Here is a 22,833-nt window from a genome sequence, read left to right as displayed (position 1 = left end):
ACTGCCTCCATCATTCGGTAATTCGCCACCCATGGGGAAAAGTTACAACCAGTCTCAACGGAGGTGAGGTTGTGCCCTTCATCAGCCAATACCAACCTGCTCTTTCATAGCTTTCCCCTGGGGGTCCCACCACAACCGCCTTCGGTACATTTATCCACAGGTATTTATTAAGCACCCAAACGTGATCACCATGCAGAGTAGTGTGGAGAAAAAGTGGGCGGGGGGGGGGGGCGCAAAAAACCACAGTAATTCTCCAGCGATTTCTGATCACCTTTCACGAGCTAGGCACTGAAGGGGGGGGGGGGGGACTCACAGAAACGACTCCGCCGGGCAGCGTGGAAGGTGTGCTAACAGATCCAAGAGCGGTGTGGAAAGAAGAATGTTCCCTGAGGGGCCGGAAGAGGCGGCCCAGCAGGAGGGTGAGAAAGAAGGAGCAGGGCTGGGGGCGAGGAACTCCACGCAGAGGCACCGCGAAACTGGGCCCGGCGGGGGCTCCTCTGTCAGGGCCTGCGCTAGGCTATGGAGGTCCGATTCGAACGCCAGCCGCGATCCCGGCCCGGCCTGCACCCCGCACCTGGGCCCTGCCTCCACCTGGGCCCCGACCCCCACCCGGGGCCCCGACCCCCACCCGGGGCCCCGACCCTTGGCCGCAGCGCGGCCCCCGGCCCGCACCAGGGCCCCGACCCCCACCCGGGCCCCGACCCCCACCCGGGGCCCCAACCCCCGCACCAGGGCCCCGACCCCCACCCGGGGCCCCGACCCTTGGCCGCAGCGCCGCCCCCGGCCCGCACCCGGGCCCCGACCCCCACCCGGGGCCCCGACCCCCGCACCAGGGCCCCGACCCCCACCCGGGGCCCCGACCCTTGGCCGCAGCGCCGCCCCCGGCCCGCACCTGGGCCCCGACCCCCACCCGGGGCCCCGACCCCCGCACCAGGGCCCCGACCCCCACCCGGGGCCCCGACCCCCGCACCAGGGCCCCGACCCCCACCCGGGGCCCCGACCCTTGGCCGCAGCGCCGCCCCCGGCCCGCACCTGGGCCCCGACCCCCACCCGGGGCCCCGACCCCCGCACCAGGGCCCCGACCCCCACCCGGGGCCCCGACCCTTGGCCGCAGCGCCGCCCCCGGCCCGCACCCGGGCCCCGACCCCCACCCGGGGCCCCGACCCCCGCACCAGGGCCCCGACCCCCACCCGGGGCCCCGACCCTTGGCCGCAGCGCCGCCCCCGGCCCGCACCCGGGCCCCGACCCCCACCCGGGGCCCCGACCCCCACCTGGGCCCCGACCCCCCCCGGGTCGCTGCCCTCGGCCCGCACCCGGCCTCCGGCCCGGCGCCCACCTCCGTGATGATGTCGTGCAGGTAGCGGAACGGCGGCTTGCTCAGCAGCTTCTCCGTCAGCGGCGGCCTCCGGATCACCCTCCCCAGGGCCTCCTGCGTCCGCTTCACCACCGCGGCGTTCATGGCGGCGCCGCCCGCGCCCGCGCCCGCGCCCGCGCCCGCGCCCCCGCCGGCCCGCAGAGCCTGAGCCGCCGTCCCCGGCCGCCGCCGGCCCGCAGCCGCCGCCGCCCGCCCCGCCTCGACGCGCCGCTCGGGCTCCCATCCCACAGTGCACCGGAGTCGGCCACGGCGCGTGCGCGGGGCGGCCGGCGCCCGTCGCCAGGGCGGCGCGGCCTTAGCAACGGACGCGGCGCGGCGCCGGCTGCGGGAGGTCCGGACCGCGCGTCCTGCCCGCGCCTGGCAACCGGGACCAAGCCACGCCCTTACCGGCTCCGCGGCGGCCGCGACTCCACCGCGGAAATCCTCGCAGCAGTTCGGAAGCTCTGTGACCTGCTGCTGGTTCTTTTTTTATAGAAAGGTGCTGATCGCCCCTGCATTTTCAAGTCTTTTTTTACTGACAGACAATTGATATGCGGAACATCAGCTTCAAGGGTACGACACAATTATTTGATATTTGTATATATTGCAAAGTGACGACCGCAGTAAGTCGAGTTAACATGCACCGCCACGGCTGCAAGGAGTTTTTACTGCAATGAGAACTTCCAAGGTGCACTCGTAGCAGCTCTCAAATATGTAACACAATAGTGTTAACTACAGTCACCACGCTGTACCTCATCGCCCCGTGACTTGCTTACCTTGTAACTGGAAATTCGCACCTTTTGACCCCCTTCATCCATTTCGCTCTGGTAATTGCATCTTTGTAACTTTTATTTACATTTATTTTTACCGTTTTCAGTGCTCTTCATTCTTTGCATAGACTCGAATTTCCATAGACTCGAATTTGGAGTCTTTGCATAGACTCCAAATGTTCCTCGGTCTGAAGAACTTCCTTTCTTTTAGCAAAGGTCAGCTGGTGATGAGTGCTGTCACCTTCCCCTTGTCTGAAAGTGTTTATTTCACCTTCACACTTGAAAGATTGTTTCACAGAGTATGCAAGCCTGGGTTAACTTTTTTTTTTCTTTCGGTACTTTACAGATTTTTCTCCACCGGCGTCCGGATTACATAGTTTCCGAAGGGAAGTCTGCTCTAGTCCTTTGTTCTATGTATCTGGTTGTATCTGTATCTGCCTGTATCAAGATGTTCTTATCATTGGTTTTTATAAATTTGCCCATGATGTATCTATCTAGCTGTGGGGGGTTTTAAACTTAAAATTTATGTTTGATTATTATTCATATGCAATAAGCCTCACCTATTTTAAGGATACTGGTTGATGCATTTATGTTACTGCCACCACAACCAAGATACAGAGCAGCTCATGCTCCCTAAAATATTTCCTCCTACTCATTTGCAATCTATCTCCTCCTTCACCCTAGCCCCAGGCAACCACTGATCCGCTTTCCGTCATTATTATTTTACCTTTTCCACAGTTTCATATAAATGGAATCATACACTACATAGTCTTTTGTGTTTAATTCTTTCTCTTATAAAGATTTTGAAATTCATCCATGGTGCCACATACATTAATATGTCATTCCTTTCTGTAGCTGAGTAGTGTTTCATAATACAATTTGTTTATCCATTCACCAGTTTATCGATACTTGGATTTCTTTTGAGTTTTGATTACCCATGAATAATGCTGCTGAGAGCATTCACATACAGATCTATGCCAACATAGTTTTCCTTTTGTTGCATTTGCAAGGTTCTTGTCTCACAGAGCCGAAGAATGAATCTCTCGGACACAAAAAGGTGAAGTTAAGTGAAAGCTTATTAAGTGAAGGTAAGAACAGAAAAGAAAACTCTCTAGAGTGAGAGGGGTCCCGAGTGGGTTGCCACTGAGGGATTTTATGGTCGGTCTTTTATTGAAAACTGACCAGGGAACTGAAATCTTCTTGACGTTTCTACCACTGATAGCACCATGTTTACCTCTCCTTTGAAGTTTCGTAGCTTTTAATGGTCAGTCTGTAACTGTCATAACAATATCTCGTCTCTGACATTTGAGACAAAGGAAGTGGTCTGGTTATGTTCTCTCATCTCTGGTTTCTTACGCCTCAGCACTTTTCCACATCTGGGATTTCTGTGAGCCTGGTCTTGTACCCCCCTCCCTATCTCTCCCTACCTAGCCCCACCTGTCCCTTACTCACTTTCTCTTGGGTAAATATCCAGGAGTGGCTTTTCTGGGTTGTATGTTAAGAATATGTTTAACTTTACAAGATGCTACCACGTTTTCAAACTGGTGGCATCATCTTTCATTCCCACCAGCAATGTATGTGATTTCTAGTTGCTTCATATTCCTGCCAAGATGTGATGGGTCTGTCTTTTTTTTTTTTTTTTTTTCAGTCTTTTTAACTTCAGTCATTCTAGTCGTGGTATAATATCTTATTATGGTTTTAATTTGCATTTCTCTAGTGATTTGTGATTTTGAACTCTTTTCATGTACTCATTGGATATTCATATGTATTCGGTGAAGACAGTCATAAAGACGTATCCGGACGTTCAATGAATCACTGCTGTGTGCTGTGAAAATTAATAAAAGGAAACATGGTTTACCATATAAAATCAGGAGGCCAGCAGGAGGAGCTCTCATTCCCAGCACTGGTTATCAATTGCAGATCCAACAGGAACAGAAGGACCTTGCACATGGATACTATCTTACCATCCCAGGCACAGGAAGAAAAGTTGGCAACAGACCGGCCAATGAGAGACAGTCACAGCTCAGCCCATGAGAAGCCACTTCCAGCTCCCAGTTTCCTTCCATGGACTTTTTGTTTGTAACCGCCCTCCCAACTCTCTCTTTCCTCTATAAAAGAGAATTTCTCTCCTTTGTTCTGGGGACTTGCCTATGGTTTTGCTGTAGCGTGCTTGTCCCTGAACTCTCTGCTATTCCAGAATAAACCCATTTTTGCTGATAAAATAACTGACAGTTTTATTTTTAAGGTTAACAGTGCTCAGCACTGTCTAGGTGCTGGGGACTTCATGGAAAACTATGTACCTTCTAGTAAGCACCATCCATACTGTCCTCTGCTGTCCACTGCTCCAGGGAACATCACTGTCCCTGCAGCTAGCTGCATCCAGGACCACATGAGCTGTGGTCACCCGGACAGAGGCCAGGCGAGCCACCAGAGCTCATCTCCCTCCAGCAGCGCCGACCTGGCTTCTGCCCACACTTCACCACGCAAGCAGGCTGCCTGTCCGAGACTTTACTGAGACGTTAGGAGCCACCTAAGAGAATGATGACCCAGAAGGGAAGGAATTTGGCAACATTCACTGGATAGAGCTATTCCGTGGTCCATGGGGAAAAAGCACCCAGCAGATTTCACCCTCAGACGTGTTCCCTCCTGGGTGGACCTGAGGTACTAGCCCTACTCCCCAGCTTCCAGGTCTACCACCTTGGCCACAGCACCTCCATCCTCTGACCCCTGCTTGTCAAATCTGCCTGACTTTCTAGAAACTCCACCACCTACATATGTATCTCCCCAACTAACCCCCTCTCTTTCGGCACTGGGTGCTCCATTCCAGACTCATCCCAAGGCAGGGGCAGGACAGTTCAATCCCTTGGAACAGTCCAGGGTGATGGGGGACACTGTGACTCAGGCTCCTTCTGGGGCTCCCAGATCTCCATTGTTCTCCTGATTGTCCACATATTTATCTTTATCACACACACAGACACGTCCTGCTTCCCGAGAACGAATGTTTTCAAACAGTTCATCAAATTCCATGAAGAAGAATGAAATCGTTTCCCAACTGTTTCGTCATTTCTGAACATGCTTGTCCACACTGAAACTAATACTTCATATTCACATGGAGAACAATGGTAGCCTCCCTTCCCTGCCACTGCCTGGCCCCCCTCCGGCTTCCCTGGGAGTCTTCTAAATAGGGGGGTGGGCCATAGTGAGACTGTGTCCTTCTTCAGGGCTGGGCCCTTAGTTCATGAAGGCTGGCCCACAGCTCCAAAGTGACTAAGCCTTTAGGCAAAGCTGCACCAGCTTGCTTCCCTCCGGGTGCTAGGGAGAGAGGGGGTGGGATGTCATTCTCACAGGATGGGCAGGTAGAGCCCTTCAGGGGCCGCACCACGTACAGAGGATGCTGTGGTGTCTGAGAGCTAAAGTGTTCTGACCCAGACGTCTTCCCTGATCTGCCCACCGTGGCTGAGCTGGGAGCCCAGAGGCCCCTGTGAGGAACACCCACCTCTGAACTCTGAACACTGGCTGGGTGGACCTGAGTAAGGGTGGAGGGGGTTGAACTCAGGGAGGTCACTGATCCTGGTCTCTGACCTCAGGTGCCCTGCCTTCCCAGCAGACACTACCTAGCCCCGTTCTTCCAAAGTTCACACTAGACAGAATCCTCCTTTGGGCCTGGGGCCATGGGACAGCCATGACCAGCAATGCATTGCTTGTCTATGACTGGTCAGTCACCCAGAGCAGTGAGGACAGGGGGTGTGGCCGCAGAGAGCTCTCTGGCCCCCGAAAGGTCCACTGAGGATCCCAGCCAGTGCCCCACGAGGGGGAAGCCTGATTCTGGTTTCTCCCACAGTTTGTGGAAAGTAGGGGACCCCTGTAGGCCAAGGAGGCCCTATGCAGGCCTTCAGGCACAGGCCTTGCTCCTGTCTTTGGGACCAAGGGCCATGAGAGAGGGTCTCTGAGAGGATCTGGGACAAGGAAACAGAGTTACGAGACCCCACTGAGGGCCTGTCTGAGGGAAGCAGGCCACAGAGTGTGTGTGGCAGCCTCTGGAAAGGAACATGCTCCCCATCACATAGTGCATCCTCCTGAGGCCTCCTACTGCCCCTAGGCACGCCCTCCACACAGAGACCAACTGGGGCAGGGGTGCAAGGCCCTGGGGAAGCAGGGCGGACAAGACCCAGCTAAGGATTCCAGACTCCAAGAAAGAGACGTGGAACCACCTCAGGAGAATGGGGAGCAGGAGGGGCCCAGAGGCCAGTAGGGAGTCTCCAGTTCAGGTGGCTGGCGGTGTGGGGGCGGGTAGCTGAATTACCCAGAGCACCTCAGGGTCATGTAAGGATTAGAGGAAAAGAGAACATAAAAAGAGTCATTCGTGAAAACAGACAAGTGATTACGTAACTACAGAAAATCACAGTAGAGAGAACGTTTGAGACATAAAAAGCTGGCAGGAGATGCACTTGAAATAAGCAATTTCCACATGAATGAAGGAGATGACAGAGGCCATGACTCACCCCATGAGAGAGAGCTCCACAAAGCAAGGGGCTTCCAGACCCTGCCTCTCCTCCCCTGAGAGGCAAACATTCCCAGAGACAAAGGCCCCGGGCGAGGGGGTGGGGGGGAAGAGCCCAGGATGTGGGTCAGCCTGTGGGAAGGACTGGGCCAAAGGAGAAGTGGCCCAGAGCCTGGACACAGCCTCACCAGCCCTGGATCCAAGACTGAACTCCCTGACAGGCTCAGAAAGGAAGGCACCAGTTTGGGGGGCCAGTCAAGTGCCTTGCTGTGTGCTGCCCTGGCTAAGCTGGAAGGTGACTGGCACCATGGTGTGAAGCCTGAGGGGCCGGGCGTGCAAGACCTTGTTCCCTCCTCTCTAACTGAGCCTGGACTAAAAGAAGACACAACCTTCTTCCTAAGCTTGCTAAGATCATTTCTGCCTCAGGACCTTTGCACTTGCTGGTCCCTTTAACTGAATAAGAGTAACACTTATCGCCCAGATCTTCATATGGCTGGAAACTTGCTATTATTTGGGTCTCAGCTCACATGTGACCTCTCAGAAATATCAAAAATAGACTACATCTGAATTCCCCAGCCTGTCATCTTACCTTATTTCCTTTAAAGTACTTACCACTCTGTGAAAGTCATTTTTTTATCCCTATCTGCCCTTTTGTTTTCTCTTTCCCCACCCCGATTACCCCCAGAAAGGGAGTTCTACGAGTAGAGGGGCCTGGTTGATTTGCTCACCCGCGAGTCCCTTATGCCTTCAACATTGTTAGACACATGCAGGCATTCAATAACCATTTACTGGATGTTGAACAGACTATGCTCTTACTAAAACTGCTCTTTCCAAAGGGCTTTTAATAATATGGTTTGTTTATACCATAATTTCAAATGAAAAAATCAAACTCTAATGTTATGTAAAAAATGGGATCTCAGCAATGTTAAATGTCTATGTGTGTGAGTGTGAATCTGTATGTGTGTGTGTGTGTGTGTAAATATATCCAGCAATTTCAAGATTTCAGAGACTATCGGGGAATTGGGATAATGGGACATTTCTTCTGCTTCTTTATACCTCCTTGTAATTTAGATTTATTTCTCAATAAATAAGAACTTTTATGTATTTTTTTAAAGGATTTTATTTATTCATTTGAGAGAGAGACCATGAGTAGGGGGTGGGGGGAGAGACAGAAGCAGACTCACCACTGAGCAGGGAGCCTGACTTGGGGCTCCATCCCAGGACCTGGAGATCACGACCTCAGCCGAAGGCAGATGCTTAACCACCTAAGCCACCCAGGTGCCCCAATAAGAACTTTTATTTATTTTTATTTTTTTAAAGATTTTATTTATTTATTTGACAGAGAGAGAGAGATAGCGAGAGCAGGAACACAAGCAGGGGGAGTGGGAGAGGGAGAAGCAAGCTTCCCGCTGAGGAGGGAACCCAATGTGGGGCTCGATCCCAGGACCCTGGGATCATGACCCGAGCCGAAGGCAGACGCTTAACGAGTGAGCCACCCAGGCGCCCCCCAATAAGAACTTTTAAATCAAAAACAAAAGTTAAAAGTTGTCAGAGGAGACCCCCCGAACCTAGGGAAAACCATGGTATTGATAAACCGTGTTGGTAAACTGTGTCCCAGGTGCCCATTTTTACCCATTTGTGTATGCGGCTTCTAACAGGGTTATTTACAAGACTGAAGTTCACCTGTGTAGGTGCTATGGCGAAGGCCCTTCCGGAATTGGCCGGCACCTGGAGCGGCCTTTACCTGTAGCCAGCCATGCAAACTGGGTGGGTTCCGCCCTCTTCGGTCCTGACTTACTTCACCCAGATAGTGAAGGATGTGAACTACATAAGCTTGAACATGTCTCCCTGGAACTGTCCATAATAGCGAGCCCTCAGAGCACGAGGGCAGAGCCCCATTCCAAGGGTTCCCTTAAACGGGTCTCCCGGGGCCTGAGGGTCTGCCCCAAGGCCCCTGAATCCCTGAAAACACAGCAGAACAACTGCTTGATGGAGGTTCCTGGAGCGCGCACCATGGCCTCCATCCTATTTGCACGGGAGGCTGGTTCTCAGACAAAGGGCAAGGATCCTCTGCTGTTCAGAGTCCCAAGCGGGCCCCTGCCACCAAAGTCCGCTTAACTAGCGTCCCAAGTCGGTCACGATGTGCTCCTTCCAAAAGCACGTGAGGGCGAGGCCCACGTGTGGACTGGGCGCTTTCGGCCAGCGGAGGTGTCAGCAAGAGCAGGGGCCCGAGGGATCCCAAGTCCGGAGGAAGCTCCGCGAGGCCGGGAGCGCTCCCGCCACCCCGGGCGCCCAGCCCCGCCTGCGAGCGCCCCCTCCCACAGCCGCCGGGCCTCAGCGGGGAGTCCGAGAGCCAGCTTCCTTTGGGCGTACGAGAAAACGGACAGCCCCCCTCGACTACCCCAACCCGCTGCCCCGTGGCTGACCCCCCACCTCGCGAGGGCCCCCCCAGGGGCCGTGGGCCTGCCCCCCGGGCCACGATGGACTGAGCATGGCGCCCGGCTGCGCAGCGTCTCCTCCCCACGAGGCGGAGGGAGCCCGTCCCGCGGTCTCGGCGCCCACGCGAGCCCCAGCGAGGAAGTCTTAGGCCGGTGTGGCGGAGCGGCCGGCCGCCGGGGGCCCCTCGGGGCGGGGCCCACTCCACGGCGGCATGCGTCCCTGTCGGCTCACGGCTAGGCGCCTGCGGGGACACCAGCCAGCGGCCTGCCTCGCCGGCGGCTCCACGTTGGAGGGCCGACGAGGTGGGGGTGCAAACGCACACTCCCGGGGACCTCCAGCTCGGAGAGGTGCTTTCGGAAGCGCCTGAGCAGGGGGCTGCGAACTGGGTCCCCCGCAACACCCCCACGGCGGACCCGAAGTCCCCAGGGTCCTGGAGCCGCAGCCACACGGCCGCCCAGCAGGGGGCGCCACGCAGGCCCGCCGGAGGACCCGGGGCTCAGACGGCGGGCCGTGGTAGGGTTGCCGGGGCAGCGCACAAAGCCACCGAGGCCCCGGGGAGGCTGGGGGTGAGAGCCGGGCAGCCCGCAGGAAGCTCGTCTCCTGCAGCCGAAGGTCAGAAATAGCTGAGGGCCAGACCCAAAATCGGTTGTGGGGGCCATGGGGCTCCAGTTCTCGACTCAGGGAAGCTTGGCGGACCAGAGGCCAACCTGATGGGCAAAGGGAAAGGGACAGGAGGGAGTGTGGGCCAGGGGTGCAGCCTTGAGGGACGCGGTGCAGAAGGGGCGAGGGCTACACCTCGGGTTACAACACGGATGAGCCTTGAGGACATCGTGCCGAGGGAGACACGCTGGTCCCACACAGGCAAATACTGTACGATTCCACGGGTGCGACGTCCCCAGAGCGGTGGAAGTGACAGAGGCAGAAGAGTCTGCAGGGGCTGAGGCGACGGGGAGTTAGTGTTCAGCGGGCAGGGTTTGGGTCTTACACGATGGAAATGGTCCTGGAGATCGCTTGCACAACAAGGTGAATGTACTTAGCACTACGGAGCTGTACACTCAAAAACAACTGTGACGGTAGCTTCTCCGTTACGTGTATTTTGCCACAATTATACATTTTAATTTTTAAAAAACGACCCTCAGGTTGCTGGAGGGGAGGAGGTCGGGGGAGACGGGGTAACTGGGTGACGAGCATTCAGGAGGGAACGGGATGGAATGAGCACTGGGTGTTATATGCAACTGATGAATCACTGACCTCTGCCTCTGAAACTAATAATACACTATATGGTAATTAATTGAATTGAAATAAAATTAAATTAAATTTAAAGAAGAACCCTCAGGGGGGGTTCCTGGGTGGCTCCGTTGGTTAAGCATCCGACTCTTGGCCTCAGCTCAGGTCATGATCTCCGGGTTGTGAGACCCAGCCCAGTGTCCAGCTCTTTGACCCTCTCCCTCTGCTCCTCCCCCCGCCCACCCACCACCTCCACTCATGCTCTCGCTCTCTCTCCTTGGAATAAATAAATTAAATCTTTAAAAAATAATAATAATAATAAGGGGCACCTTGGTGGCTCAGTTGGTCAAGTATCTGCCTTGGGCTCAGATCATAATCTCAGGCTCCTGGGATCCAGCTCCACGTTGGGCTCCCTGCTCAGCGGGGAGCCTGCTTCTCCTTCTGCCCTTCCCCTGCTCATGCATGCTCTCTCTCTCCCTCTCGCTCTCAAATAAATAAATAAAGTATTTAAATAATAATCAATTAATTAATTAATTAATTAATAGCATTCCTCAGGATAGTTCCCATTCTTCACCCTATTTTACAGAAGAGAACACTGAGGCTCAAGAATTTATCCAGCATGGGGCCACTAGTCAACGGCAGGACTGGGCTGGGGTTCGCTCCAGGGTCAGCTCTCAGCAACCATATGTGACTACCTCGAAGGTACCGGCTCTTAACTGATTAGAACATTTCCCTTTCAATGACCCTGCAAGACGGAGAACTTCCCCATTTCTGGGTCCTTACTGAGACAGAGTCACCGGCATGATGTGCTTCTTCAGAAAGGCAATATTTAGCTAATAATTTCGACCTTAGGTCTCTTAACATTCACTTTGTTCAATCCAAATAGATAAATGTTTTAAGTGCCCAACAATTATGATAAATATAAGACAGGTAATACGAGGCATAATGCCAGAGTCTGGAAGAAAGGGGGGCTACATCATGGAGTGTGGCCACTAAATGAGGCAGGCCCACCCCGGAGACTCAGGCGTCCACCTGCAAGAGGAGCATGGAACATTTTGAGATCAAAGCAATTGTTTTTATTGCAAGTGCAATGACATTTTACAAACAAACCCAAAACAATTCAACTTGCTGGGACTTAGTAGGCTCTCGACAAATGCTGAGTGCGCGAGGCTTGTCTTTGCCTGAAGCTCTCTTTGGGAACATGGGCTTGGCTGCGCGCAAGAGCTGACTCGGAGCCTGCATGGGGCCCGACAGCCAGCTCTGAATCCCAGTTAGGAGCCAGGGACTATGCTTTCAGGGTATTCCCACTGTCCACTGTGGACTTTGCGTCTGAAGACAGGCTTCAGCTGTAACTGAGAAAAAGGAAACAAGAGTCTTCGAAATTTTCCAGAAAGAAAGGAGGTGGGATTCGACAGAAGAGCCAGGGCTGAGGTTCCTCTCCCACCTGCTAAGCTCACACCACGTCTCTTAAACACATCCGGGCTCCACCGGAGACACATTTCAGGTCTCCCGTACAAACTGAATAAAGGCTTCACGGGCCACAAGAAGGTGGTTACTGAAAATGGGTCAATCTTTTGATGCTGATGAAAGATGTTGGTCCCCGGTGATAGGCATCCTCACACATACACACACCCACAGCACACATACACACACACCGCACACTCACACAGGGCCATGCAGCTGGAGGCCCAGAGCCACCAGGGACAGGTCTGCAAAAGGCACCTTCAAGGGCAGCTCATCTCTGGAGTTACATCAATGTGGCCTGAAATCTTGATGACCTGAATATTGAGGAGAGGGAGCCGTGGGAATCAAAGGGTTAAGAAAAAAAAAACACCCCTGGATAGGATGAGGTGAAGCTCATCCTTGGAAAAGGGGGAAATAATCTTATTTTCAGTGAATTTCAAACAGATTTGGAGAACACTTCTTTTTTTTTTTTTTTTAAGATTTTATTTATTTATTTGAGAGAGAGAGAATGAGAGAGAGAGAGCACATGAGAGGGGGGAGGGTCAGAGGGAGAAGCAGACTCCCCGCCGAGCAGGGAGCCCGATGCGGGACTCGATCCCGGGACTCCAGGATCATGACCTGAGCTGAAGGCAGTCGCTTAACCAACTGAGCCACCCAGGCGCCCCTGGAGAACACTTCTAAACCTAGAGCCCAAGTTTAGTCCCTAAGAATTAAAGAGCCTCCATTATCTTGGCATGGATGCCATCAAAAGTTGCCTCAAAGGGGCCACTGGATGATGAGTTCTGAGTTTTGGAAGTCCAGAGTCCTGAGCGAGGACAGAGAGGAGGACAAGGACAGAAGCTGGGGTCCAGAGTGGGAGGCAAGGGTACACAGTGTCCCCGTCTCAGGCACTGGGAGAGGGGCAGACTTTTCTCATCAGGTGACCGCCTCGACAGTAAGCATCCCCTACCCAGTGCTGCCTGGCGGCGCTGTTTCGGCCTCATTCAAGCCCAGGGCCTGTGGGCATCAGAGGAGGAAGCAGCTGCAAAGGGTCCAGGTCCGGGTGGGGCAGAGGGAGCCCACCCGCCCAGCCAGGGTCTCCGCCACACTGCCCACACCAAATCCCTACTCAGTGGCGGCCTGAAATCCCACTCACGACGCACGCAGAGCCTTTAAATGGACACCCTTAGGAGGCTGTTGGTTTGCGTCTAAATCCATGTGAGAAAGAGAGCACAGGAGTTAACAACCTGTACCCTGGATCATTTGTACCAGCGAAACAGAGCTTGGACAACACTTTCATTGCATCCGCCCCAACAGAAATAAATCACTTTTACGTCTTCCCTCCCAGTGTCCTCCCTTGGCGTGTACATTTTATATGGTTGTACACGTAAGATACATACCCCAAAATACACAAATTCTGCTCCGTCTTTCCCAATATCGCTGTGTCGACTTTATTTTGGCTTCACAGGTATATCCATGCCCATCATTTTATCTTTTTACCTTTATAGCATCTGTGTCTTGCCGTGACTCCTAAAAGCCTCCAAATATCCAGTATGTTCAATCCCGCGGTGCATCTCCACCCCCGAGAGCTCACAGCTGTGTCCACCATGCATCATCAGGCTGTTTTCTGCAGTTTGTTCCTTGTTTCGCCGTCTGACTTTTGCTCTGTAGACTATTTCAGTTGTTCGTATTTTTGCAAAGATCTGGACAATAAATATAAACATGGTAAATCCCCAGTGGTGGTTGTTCAAATAGCATGCAACTCCTATTTACCTGATTGTTGAAGACAAAACCTGGGAAATGAAGAGAAGTCAGAGAGAAATAATAACTTTGCAGTGAGAAAAATCCAGCGCTTTTGCTTTTTCACCGCTCAGGTCCTTGTTCTCCATCTCTGTTAATATAGCCCCAATCACAGAGCAAGCCAGTCTCATCAGATACTAAACATCCTATTCAAAGTTAATTTTTTATTTTATACTTAGTAGTTTACAGAATTTAAAGCTATTGTTTTCTAATTGCGAAATGCTTATTATAATATATAAGTGCAGGTTAGACAGAGCTTTTTTTTTAAGATTTTATTTATTTATTTGACAAATAGAGACACAGCGAAAGAGGGAACACAAGCAGGGGGAGTGGGAGAGGGAGAAGCAGGCTCCCCGTGGAGCAGGGAGCCCGATGCTGGGCTCGATCCCAGGGCCCTGAGATCATGACCTGAGCTGAAGGCAGACACTTAATGACTGAGCCACCCAGGCGCCCCTAGGTTAGACAGAACTTATAGCTCACATATTCAAATATATGTAACATACTAAGTCCTCATTATGGACTATATGAAGGGCACTGAAAAATAGAAACAACAAAACTCATGTCATTCATGTTCCACAGCCCAGAGAAAAGTCACTGTGAGGGTTCTGACGTTCCTTTTTGTTTTTCTGTTACACACATATTCCCACAAACACACTCCCCTAAAAACAGAGACTGTCAGGTTATGCACCTCATCTACAAGGGAGGTCCATTTTCTTCTCATGAATTTTCTTCTCATTAACTGGATTGCTGGGGCTGACATTCCACATCAAGGGCGGGGGAACTCGGGCGCAGTTGGGGGCCGAGCTTACCCTCCCGGCCACCGCAGAACAAGCTGTTAGGAACTGAGACTTTCCATGACCTCTTCTTGGCTTCTGATCCCGGTTTGGGGCTGGAAAGCCAAGGTCTGCCCAGACTTCTGGCTCTCCAGGCTCGGACAGTGAGAGGCGGGCTGACTGGAAATGTCTGTAGGGCCAGATCATTCCGGAAGGATGAAACAGGGATGCCTGTCAGCCCCTCACTGGAACCCTGATGACTTATCCCAACACTTGGGTGAGCGGGACCCTCACCCAGGGGTCAGAGACTTGAGTAGCCTCCATTCTGTTGACGGCAGATTTTAAGGCCACGGGAGCAGGAGCACCTTGTCTGAGGACCGGTCTCTTTCTGCCACAAATAATGTCTCGAGAGCTGCTGTCCGAAACCCTCCCCGGACTGACTGACAGCGGGTTCCTCACACAGGATGCTGGAGGTCTCCATGACTCAGAAATACTGTTGGCAGTGAAAACTTTAATGAGATTATTTTCTAACAACAGCCCCTTTTCAAATCACCTAAGTAGTCTGGAACAACGGTCTTGTAGGGGTTGAACTTTGGGAGACCCACCTCTCCTTGTAACTGAGCAAACCCGAACTGTTTTCTAAAGCAAGGCTGTTGGCCATGTCAGACTGGGCCCAGGCGGAGGCGAGGTGGGCCCCTCTCTTCACGCACTTGGTCCTTGTAGGCATTGCCTCTTTCCTAACAGAGTCACGTTGGTAGTGTGAAATTGGCCACAGTGTGGGTATTTACACCATAAAAACTGGCAAATGCTACAAAATTTTTCCCCTTCAGAGAGTCAGCTGTTAAACTTTTACTAGTACACTCGCTGGAGTCATCCCAAGAAATGATTAGAACCAGTTCCTGGTGTCCTGGCAAAACACGGAGTTCTAAATGACAGATGAGTGCCCCTAGGTCGTGAATTCTCCTCTAGCTCTGCTAACACACGACCTTCTTTATAGGCCTAGAATCAAAGGCCGGGGGGGGGGGGGGGGGCGGGGCGGAGGGCAAGTCTTGAGAACAAGCATCATTTTGCAAGGCACCTGCTCCAGGTGAGGCGTCTAGCAAGGACAATCTGTTCTCCGGCAAGGTAGGAGGCACTGCTTCTGCCAACTAGGAGGCTCCTGGGAACCTGGGGCTTTTGAAATCCTCAGCTCATCTCTCCAGTTGCCCACATCCATGGTCCAGGACCATTCCCCGTCTGACTGCTGACCTTGTACAGGGGACCTGTCAAGGCTGTGGCTTGGGGTCTGCTTTGTAGCTCTGTGAGCCTTGTAAGCAGAGTCTCGCCTGGGTTCCGATAGTCTCCCTAGCAGCTGCAGAAGATGGGAATTTGCTGAGCTGCCATAGAAGCCTCAGGCTTGCAGACCCTGTCTGAGTTGGGCACTGAACTGTCGCAAGCCTATCATTTGTTTTTCGAGGTCTCCAGAACGCACACAGGGAGCCGCCCTTCTCTGTGATTGGCATCATTACCGTCGTGGCCCACCACAGTCGCGCATCTTCTTGGTCCCTCGGTGCCTGGCTCTCTGCCATGTCCCCATCATAACTGACCACCGGTGAAAACTTACATCATTGCAACGCAACTATTCCACTGCATGGTGGGTTCCTAACCGCGGTCAGCAAATTTTTTTCTGTAAAGGGCTAGGTAGTAAATAGTTTAGGTTTTGTGGGCCTTGTATGATCTCTGCAGCATATTCTTTGGCCTTCTTTTTTCCCCTTTACCTTTAAATAATGTAAAAACCATTCTTAGCTCGGGTGCCTGGGTGGCTCAGTTGGTTAAGCGACTGCCTTCGGCTCAGGTCATGATCCTGGAGTCCCGGGATCGAGTCCCGCATCGGGCTCCCTGCTCGGCAGGGAGTCTGCTTCTCTCTCTGACCCTCCCCTCTCTCATGCTCTCTCTCTCTCTCATTCTCTCTCTCAAATAAATAAATAAAGTCTTTAAAAAAAAAAATTCTTAGCTCAAGGGCCATGCAAAACACCGGCCAAGGCTGAAGCCTGGTTGCTGCCGTCCCACTTAGCACAAGGAATGGGGCCCCTGTGGCTTGTAGACGGGTAGACCGTTCAAGCTCAGAATGAACCCCTGAGAGTCTGCTTTCTAGAACCATTTTCAGTATCCTGTGTATTAGTGTGGATTCCCTAGAAAGCAGAGCCTCAAGATAGGCTTAAGGATGAATGCTCTAATCTGGAGGTGCAATCCCAAGGCAGCGAGAGTGAGGGACAAGGGAGGAAAATGCAAGAGGAGGCACTTTTCATGTGGCCTCTGCTTACTGATGGCCACGTGGGACAAAGCAGACATTCATCAGGTTAATGTGCTCGGCCTATGGGACTTCTCTGGTCTGGCTGAGTGAGAAACCATGCCCGGGATCTTTGCCTGCCAGAAGGCAAAGGGCAGGAATGGATGCTTGCCCTCCTGCCTCTCACTGGCTAAGGATAAAGCCTGCCCCACAGTGCTCATGGAGGAGAGGTGGGAAGAACCCAATAGCATTTATGACAGTGACTTTTCTGGGTGACAGTGACAGCTCGCTGGACTCTGAGGTCCGGCGAGCGCCAGACGGTCTGGGACCCTTCCCCTCTCTGGCACTGTGGATGGGAGCACACTGTCCGAGATCCCCCAGAAGGGAGCAGAGGAGTCAGGGCCTCATTCCTCATTCTCGGCTCAGTTCCCAGGACTGATCCAGGGAGCAGAGAGGCCGGGCAAGGACGGGGTGGGCCCAAAGCGCCAGCACTCCCTGCCGGAATCCCAGTTTGATCCTGTCAGACTGTGGGGGGCTGGCTCTTCTGCTTCAGCTGCTGAGTCCTTCAGAGGGGCTAGAAGCTTTGCAGGGTGGGCCTCACAGGTGAGAAGGACAGGTTCTGATCTCCTAGGGACCCTCAGTCTTCCACGTGTCCCTCCCCCTCGTCTTCACCATCCCCCCTCCCTCCACAGCCCCTAACCTACTGCTGCCATTAGCCCACCCCCCTGGGTCAGCCAGCCCCCCAGGGTCCAGGGCTTGGCAGGCCATCCTTTCCCTTCTCCGAGCACTTTGTTCCCAAGCCACAGCACACAGCTTGGGAGAGGGGCAGGTCCTCCCTGCTCTGCTCCCCTTTCCTATCTGGGGCAGAGATCCAGGAGGACCGTCCCATCCCTAGCCCGCCTCCTGAGGAACAGAGCCCAAAGTGAAATCATCCATTGCTTTCTGAGTCCAGAGCATGGTGTCAGGGGGTCTCCCTGGACCCCCACCAGTTCTGTCAGGGTCTCATGGCCTCCGTGGGGTGTCCTAGTTTCTGTCCGCAGCCTGAGGGAACAGCCCCAGGACAGGTATGCCAAATTCCCTCGAGCACTCTTTCCAAGATGCAGGCAGGAATGCGAGCTGGTCCAGACCACTGACTCTGGCAGAGGCCCTGGGTTGGTCCCCACCTGCCATTCGCTCTGCTCGGCAGAACTGATATGGCCTCTCATCTTGCGGACAAACCGGCTTTCGGAGAGCTCCCAGGTGCTGGTGGTGGCAATGCCAGGGGGAGTCCATCTCTCCCCCGAGCAGCTGCATACTCCCACCCGTAAGGTCTCTTGGGGCCACAGCAGCTTTGATAGTGCCACGGGGGTAGGGGTCTCCTGTTTTCCCCTCCTCCTCCCTCATAGGGCCTGACTTATTGAGGAGCAAGGAGATGGGCCTGCGGCAGCCCTCTCCCCAAGCTCTCCTTCGCTGCGGGACCACTGTGTGCCCCGAGGCTGCCGGGCTCCTGCCTTTGCACCTGGGCTCAGTCCTTTGCACCTGGGCTCCTGCCTTTGCACCTCAGCCCAGTGACCCACCAACCACCCCTAGAGGGGGTGGCTCCCACCCTAAGAGTGATCCAGTCAAACCCCTTTGTTCCTTCCCAAAAGCTCTGGTCTGGGGACAAGTGGTATCTTTTCCACATTGGGTAGCCAGGAGAAGCCAGTGAGTCAGGGCAAACATGGCAGGTAACATACTGTGAGGCACAGGATAGACTTCACTGGAGGAAAAACCTACAGGCAGAGACTGAGGCAGAATTCACAGGGCCCTGTCATCCCAGGACGGGCGCTGTGAACCAGCATGGCTGCATAGACACGTGGTGGGTGTTAAGAACCCATGAAAGACCTGCATCCCAGCTGTCTACACCTGTGAGTCCTTTAGCTATTTGAAAAGGAGTTAGGAGGGTTCAGGCAGCACCTGGCCAGCCACGTCATAGAGATTTTGGGTGGGGAGGATGTTCAGGGGACCAGAGGGACATTGGAGTTTGGACTCTGGTCACCTGGTTCCCAGAACCCGCAAGGGCGGAGTGGGCGGGTGGCCATGAGATCATTCCATAGACAAAGGTTGTCTCTCCTTGGTGACGTAAGACGACTCCACACGATTCCTCAGTGCATGGTGACATCAAGGGTGTCTTTGCAAAGGGACAGTGGGGACCTGGACACAGTCCTTATGGAGTTGTGAGGATTAAATGAGAGCACACGCGTGAAGCGCCCAGCATGGTGCCTTACACGGTAAGCATGTGCTAACTCACAGCTTGTCGCAGGCTAGGGGCGTCCCGAGGCCCGTGCCCACCCATGAGCATGCAGCCCAGACCTCAGCCTCCTGAAGGACCCGACGCCCTGCTGGGGAGGGGCCTCATTTGTCCCCTAAATCCTGACACTGCCCCAGGACCTCCGTGGTTGGGGGACGCCTTCCGGGCGACCCCTGGAAGCCAACCCCAGCACCGCTGGCCGAACCAAACTGACCTGACAGCCTTGGGGCCCCACGGCGGGCCTGCACCGTCCAGTAGCGTGGCCTGCCAACCAAGGAGAGAGACTTCCACCCTCTGAAGACAGAGGCACCTCAGACATGGGGTCACCTTGTACACAAGTGGCCTTGTCGGAATGCCATCTTTCCTTGGGCCCCACCAGGAGACTGAGGGATATTGGTGGCCCAGAACCTTCAGGGGGTGGGGGAGGCGCTCAGGCTGCCAGAGACCAGCTGACCCCTAAGTCAGCCCTCAAGGTCCAGAGGCAAAGATCCGGCTATACCTCAACCTGCCCACTGCCGCCCCCACCTCCCAGCCCAGAGGGGACACTTTTCTTCTCACCTCAGTCCTTGGGTTTTCTTTTAATGGCCTCATGACTAGGAAGTTTGAAGTTTTAGTCCTTTCTCAAGTGACAGGCTAGCCAACATTGTTTGGGTTTCAGTTAAAACCATGTCTTTTCTTTAGAAAGCTAATAATAAGAGAAGTCAGTTGGGTACACATCTAATCACTGGATTCCTACAGAAATAAAGGAGAAGCTGACAACGTAAAAAAAGCAGAATCGGGCGCCTGGGTGGCTCAGATGGTTAAGTGTCTGCCTTCGGCTCAGGTCATGATCCCAGGGTCCTGGAATCGAGTCCCGCATTGGGCTCCCTGCTCCTTGGGAGCCTGCTTCTCCCTCTGCTTCTCTCTCTCTCTCTCTCTCTGTCTCTGAAGAATAAATAAATAAAATCTTTAAAAAAAAAAAAAAGCAGAATCTTGGGCACTAATATTTTCATTCATTTCTTTTTTTTTCTTTTTTTTTTTAAAGATTTTATTTATTTGACAGAGAGAGACACAGTGAGAGAGGGAACACAGCAGAAGGAGAGGGAGAGGGAGAAGCAGGCTTCCCTGTGGAGCAGGGAGCCCGATGTGGGGCTCGATCCCAGGACCCTGGGACCATGACCTGAGCTGAAGGCAGACACTTAACGACTGAGCCACCCAGGGGCACCTTCATTCATTTCTATCTTTTGTTTTTAATCACAATAATGAAGTAAGCAAGTCTATATAGGTTGTTATCTAGTAGAGACAAAGCTACAGTGATTTAAATTATTTGCAGATCCACAAAAATAGATTAACTTGGAGGAGTTACTGTAAAATAATAATCATTGCCATGGATTAAAATCCCAATGTACCTGTGTAAGATTTAAAACAACCACCACAAACCTCCCAGTGAACTATATGAGAAGGAAACCTTCTCTCTCTGACAAAGCCATGTATAAAACAGATAAACACCTAAGGCGAACATCATACTTCCTGCTGAAACATGGAGCGCTTTCTCCCTCAGATGGGGAACGGGGCAGGAATGTCCACTCTGACCACGGCAGGTGCGTCTGGCCAACACAGTGTCTGTCCCATACTAGTTGGTCAGGACACAGTTGGCTGACTGAGTGCACGAGGGGAGGAGAGGGCCGGCGAGCGGCTCTACAGAGGCGTGAACCCCAGGTGCAGAGGGGCCCTCCAGGCAGGGCCTGGGCATGGAGGGGCAGGGCTGACTTGGGCCGGGCCCACTGGAGGAAACAGGTTGGTAGAACTGGACTGGGCGCAGGGGCAAAGCAGCCTTTGGCTGGGAGGCAGGATGAAGGCTGACACCAGAGGCCAACTCCTTCCACTAACAGCATCCCCCAGGGAAGCTGGGGAAACTGGCTTACCACCCTGCCCCCAGGCTGCCTCCTTTAGTGCTAACAGCAATTTGCCTGGCCAAGGGTTCTGTGTCAGGGGTGACAGCTAACCCAACACATTACTAGGTCAATGTAGGCTGACCAGGAAAGGATTCATTCCCCACCACCACTTTAGTGCTCCAACATGTGCGCACGCGCGCACACACACACACACACACACACACTCAGGATTCTCAGTTCAGTGAGAACGCCCCCGTGGCTTAGCCTGGTCCTAGGGGATCACCTCTTCTATATTGCAAACAAAGGAGCCAATGAGATACATTTTGCATACCCGCCAACACTTAGGTCTCCACAAATATTTGTGGAGTGAATGAAAGTTCCCAATAACAAGAATTTAAAAAAAAAAACAAAACTATCTGTAAGACCCTGAAAGTAGGTTAGGTTCTGAAGGGTTCTAGAGGTCCATGATGTTTTGTAATTTTTTATTTTATGTTTTTTAAAAGATTTTATTTATGAGAGAGAGAGAGATAGCGAGAGCTAGAGCATGAGCAGGGGAGAGAGGGAGAAGCAGACTCCCCGCAGAGCAGGGAGCCCGATGTGGGGCTCGATCCCAGGATCCTGGAATCATGACCTGAGCTGAAGGCGGACACTTAACCGACTGAGCCACCCAGGTGCCCCATTTTTTTAATTTTTTATATAATGGGTTTCAACATCTTTCTACCAGATTTATGGGTAGCAATAGAAAAGGCTAAATTTAGGGAGGAAATGTGACATTAGGCTACAGACTGAATATGGAGCAGGAGCAAGGAAAAGCTGAGCAGGAGAACAATCTCTGTGTGATGTGGATGAGCTGTCTGTTTACTCTTGTTTCCAGAACAATGGAGCTCACCATTGACGTCAATGTACATGAAGAAACAAAAGGCCTTCGGGTGTGTGCAGGGTGCAGCTGGGCCTGGATTTGCTTGGTGTGTGTGTGTGTTAGGGAGGGGGCGGGAAGGGTGTCTAGGTGTCAGTGTCAGAGAAACGAGAGGAGGGCCGCTACCACCTTGGAGTGTGAGCCGCACAGCAGGCCTCCCAGGGCTTCTGTGGGGAGGGCTGTCCTGATGAACTTTATTTGCCCCAGGTTGCATCTGGGTCTGACAAAGTTGCATACACATCTTGTCAAGGAGAAGGAAAGAAGTGGCTCCGACACAGAAGTCCCGAGTGTGGGTTTGACCGCAGGAAGAACAGGACCGATGGAGGGAGATGCCAGAGGCCCCTTCTGCCCTTCAGAGCCCAGCCAGCCCACCCTCCCTGCTGGGGCCCTGCATTCTCAGAGCCTGCTGCAGCTGAGCTGCTTGGGGGCTGCATGCTGTTTCATGTCCTACAAGCGGGTCTCAAGCCTCCAGCCGGGCTGAGAGGACGTTCCACTGTCTCCTGGTACCTTGAACAGAGGCCTCAGGCTTGACCGGCCCCAGACAATGCTTACTGAAAGAAAAATGGCCACAGCCAGGATGCTCCAGATCCAGCACCGTCTCCCAGAGCCCTTCGCCCCTGGCCGTGTGTCTCTGGGGCTTGTGCCTTCTGAAAACCTTCCTTTTCCAAATGCCTTTCGGTGCCCATCTTCGAGCGCCGCGCCCTCCGCGGGCCCTCTGCGGATAACTCTGGCCTCCATTGATTTATGATCCAACCGCCCAAACGACTATTTACGTTCCCTCTTCGGGAACGAGCCGGTCCTTTTCCCCTAATGACGTGGTTGGGAGCACCTCATTTGTTTCTTTTGTACCTCCTCCTGGTAAAAGTGACCCTATTTGCTGAATCAAAAACTGCGCACGTGATCTCAAAAAGAGGAAAGGCCACTTGGAAGCTGACCGTGCCGGCAGCTGTGGAACGAGCGTGGAGCTCGGGGGCCCGCTGGACGTGCACCGGGCGCTCCTGCCCCGCGGCCTGGCTCGGTCCCGGGCAGCCCCAGCGCCCAGTGGAGAATGAATGGGAGTGAGTAAATGAATGGATGGTAACGAGTCAATGACAGAGGTCCGCAGGGAGTTTCTCGCGGGGCCGCGCCTCGGCCCGTCGCCGAAGGTGGCAGCCCTCCAGGGCCTGGGCCTCAGCGAGCGTTCGGTGCCCGCCGGCCG

General features: G+C 53.5%; 1 protein-coding gene across 9 annotated transcripts in view; it reads right to left on the bottom strand.

Annotated features, from left to right (window-relative positions):
• The window catches only part of TRAF3IP1 (TRAF3 interacting protein 1), a 75,362-nt gene extending 73,821 nt beyond the window's left edge, over nt 1-1,541 (bottom strand). For 5 of the 9 annotated variants that reach the window (XM_064587367.1, XM_064587370.1, XM_064587371.1 and 2 more), the window contains exon 1: nt 1,337-1,539. In XM_064587367.1, the coding sequence (XP_064443437.1) occupies nt 1,337-1,459 (123 nt within the window). In that variant the 5' untranslated portion in view covers nt 1,460-1,539. Of the gene's footprint in view, nt 1-1,336 lie in introns of all 9 variants that reach the window. The other 4 variants (XM_064587368.1, XM_064587374.1, XM_064587366.1 and 1 more) reach the window with 2 other exon arrangements.
• Between the last annotated feature and the right edge of the window lie 21,292 nt (nt 1,542-22,833).

This window comes from Mirounga angustirostris, unplaced genomic scaffold (genome assembly GCF_029215605.1).
Source record: "Mirounga angustirostris isolate CCGP_5_RB_7025 unplaced genomic scaffold, mMirAng1.0.hap1 SCAF_3, whole genome shotgun sequence".
NCBI classification, from domain to species: domain Eukaryota; kingdom Metazoa; phylum Chordata; class Mammalia; order Carnivora; family Phocidae; genus Mirounga; species Mirounga angustirostris.
This window is presented reverse-complemented; position numbering and strand designations above follow the sequence as displayed.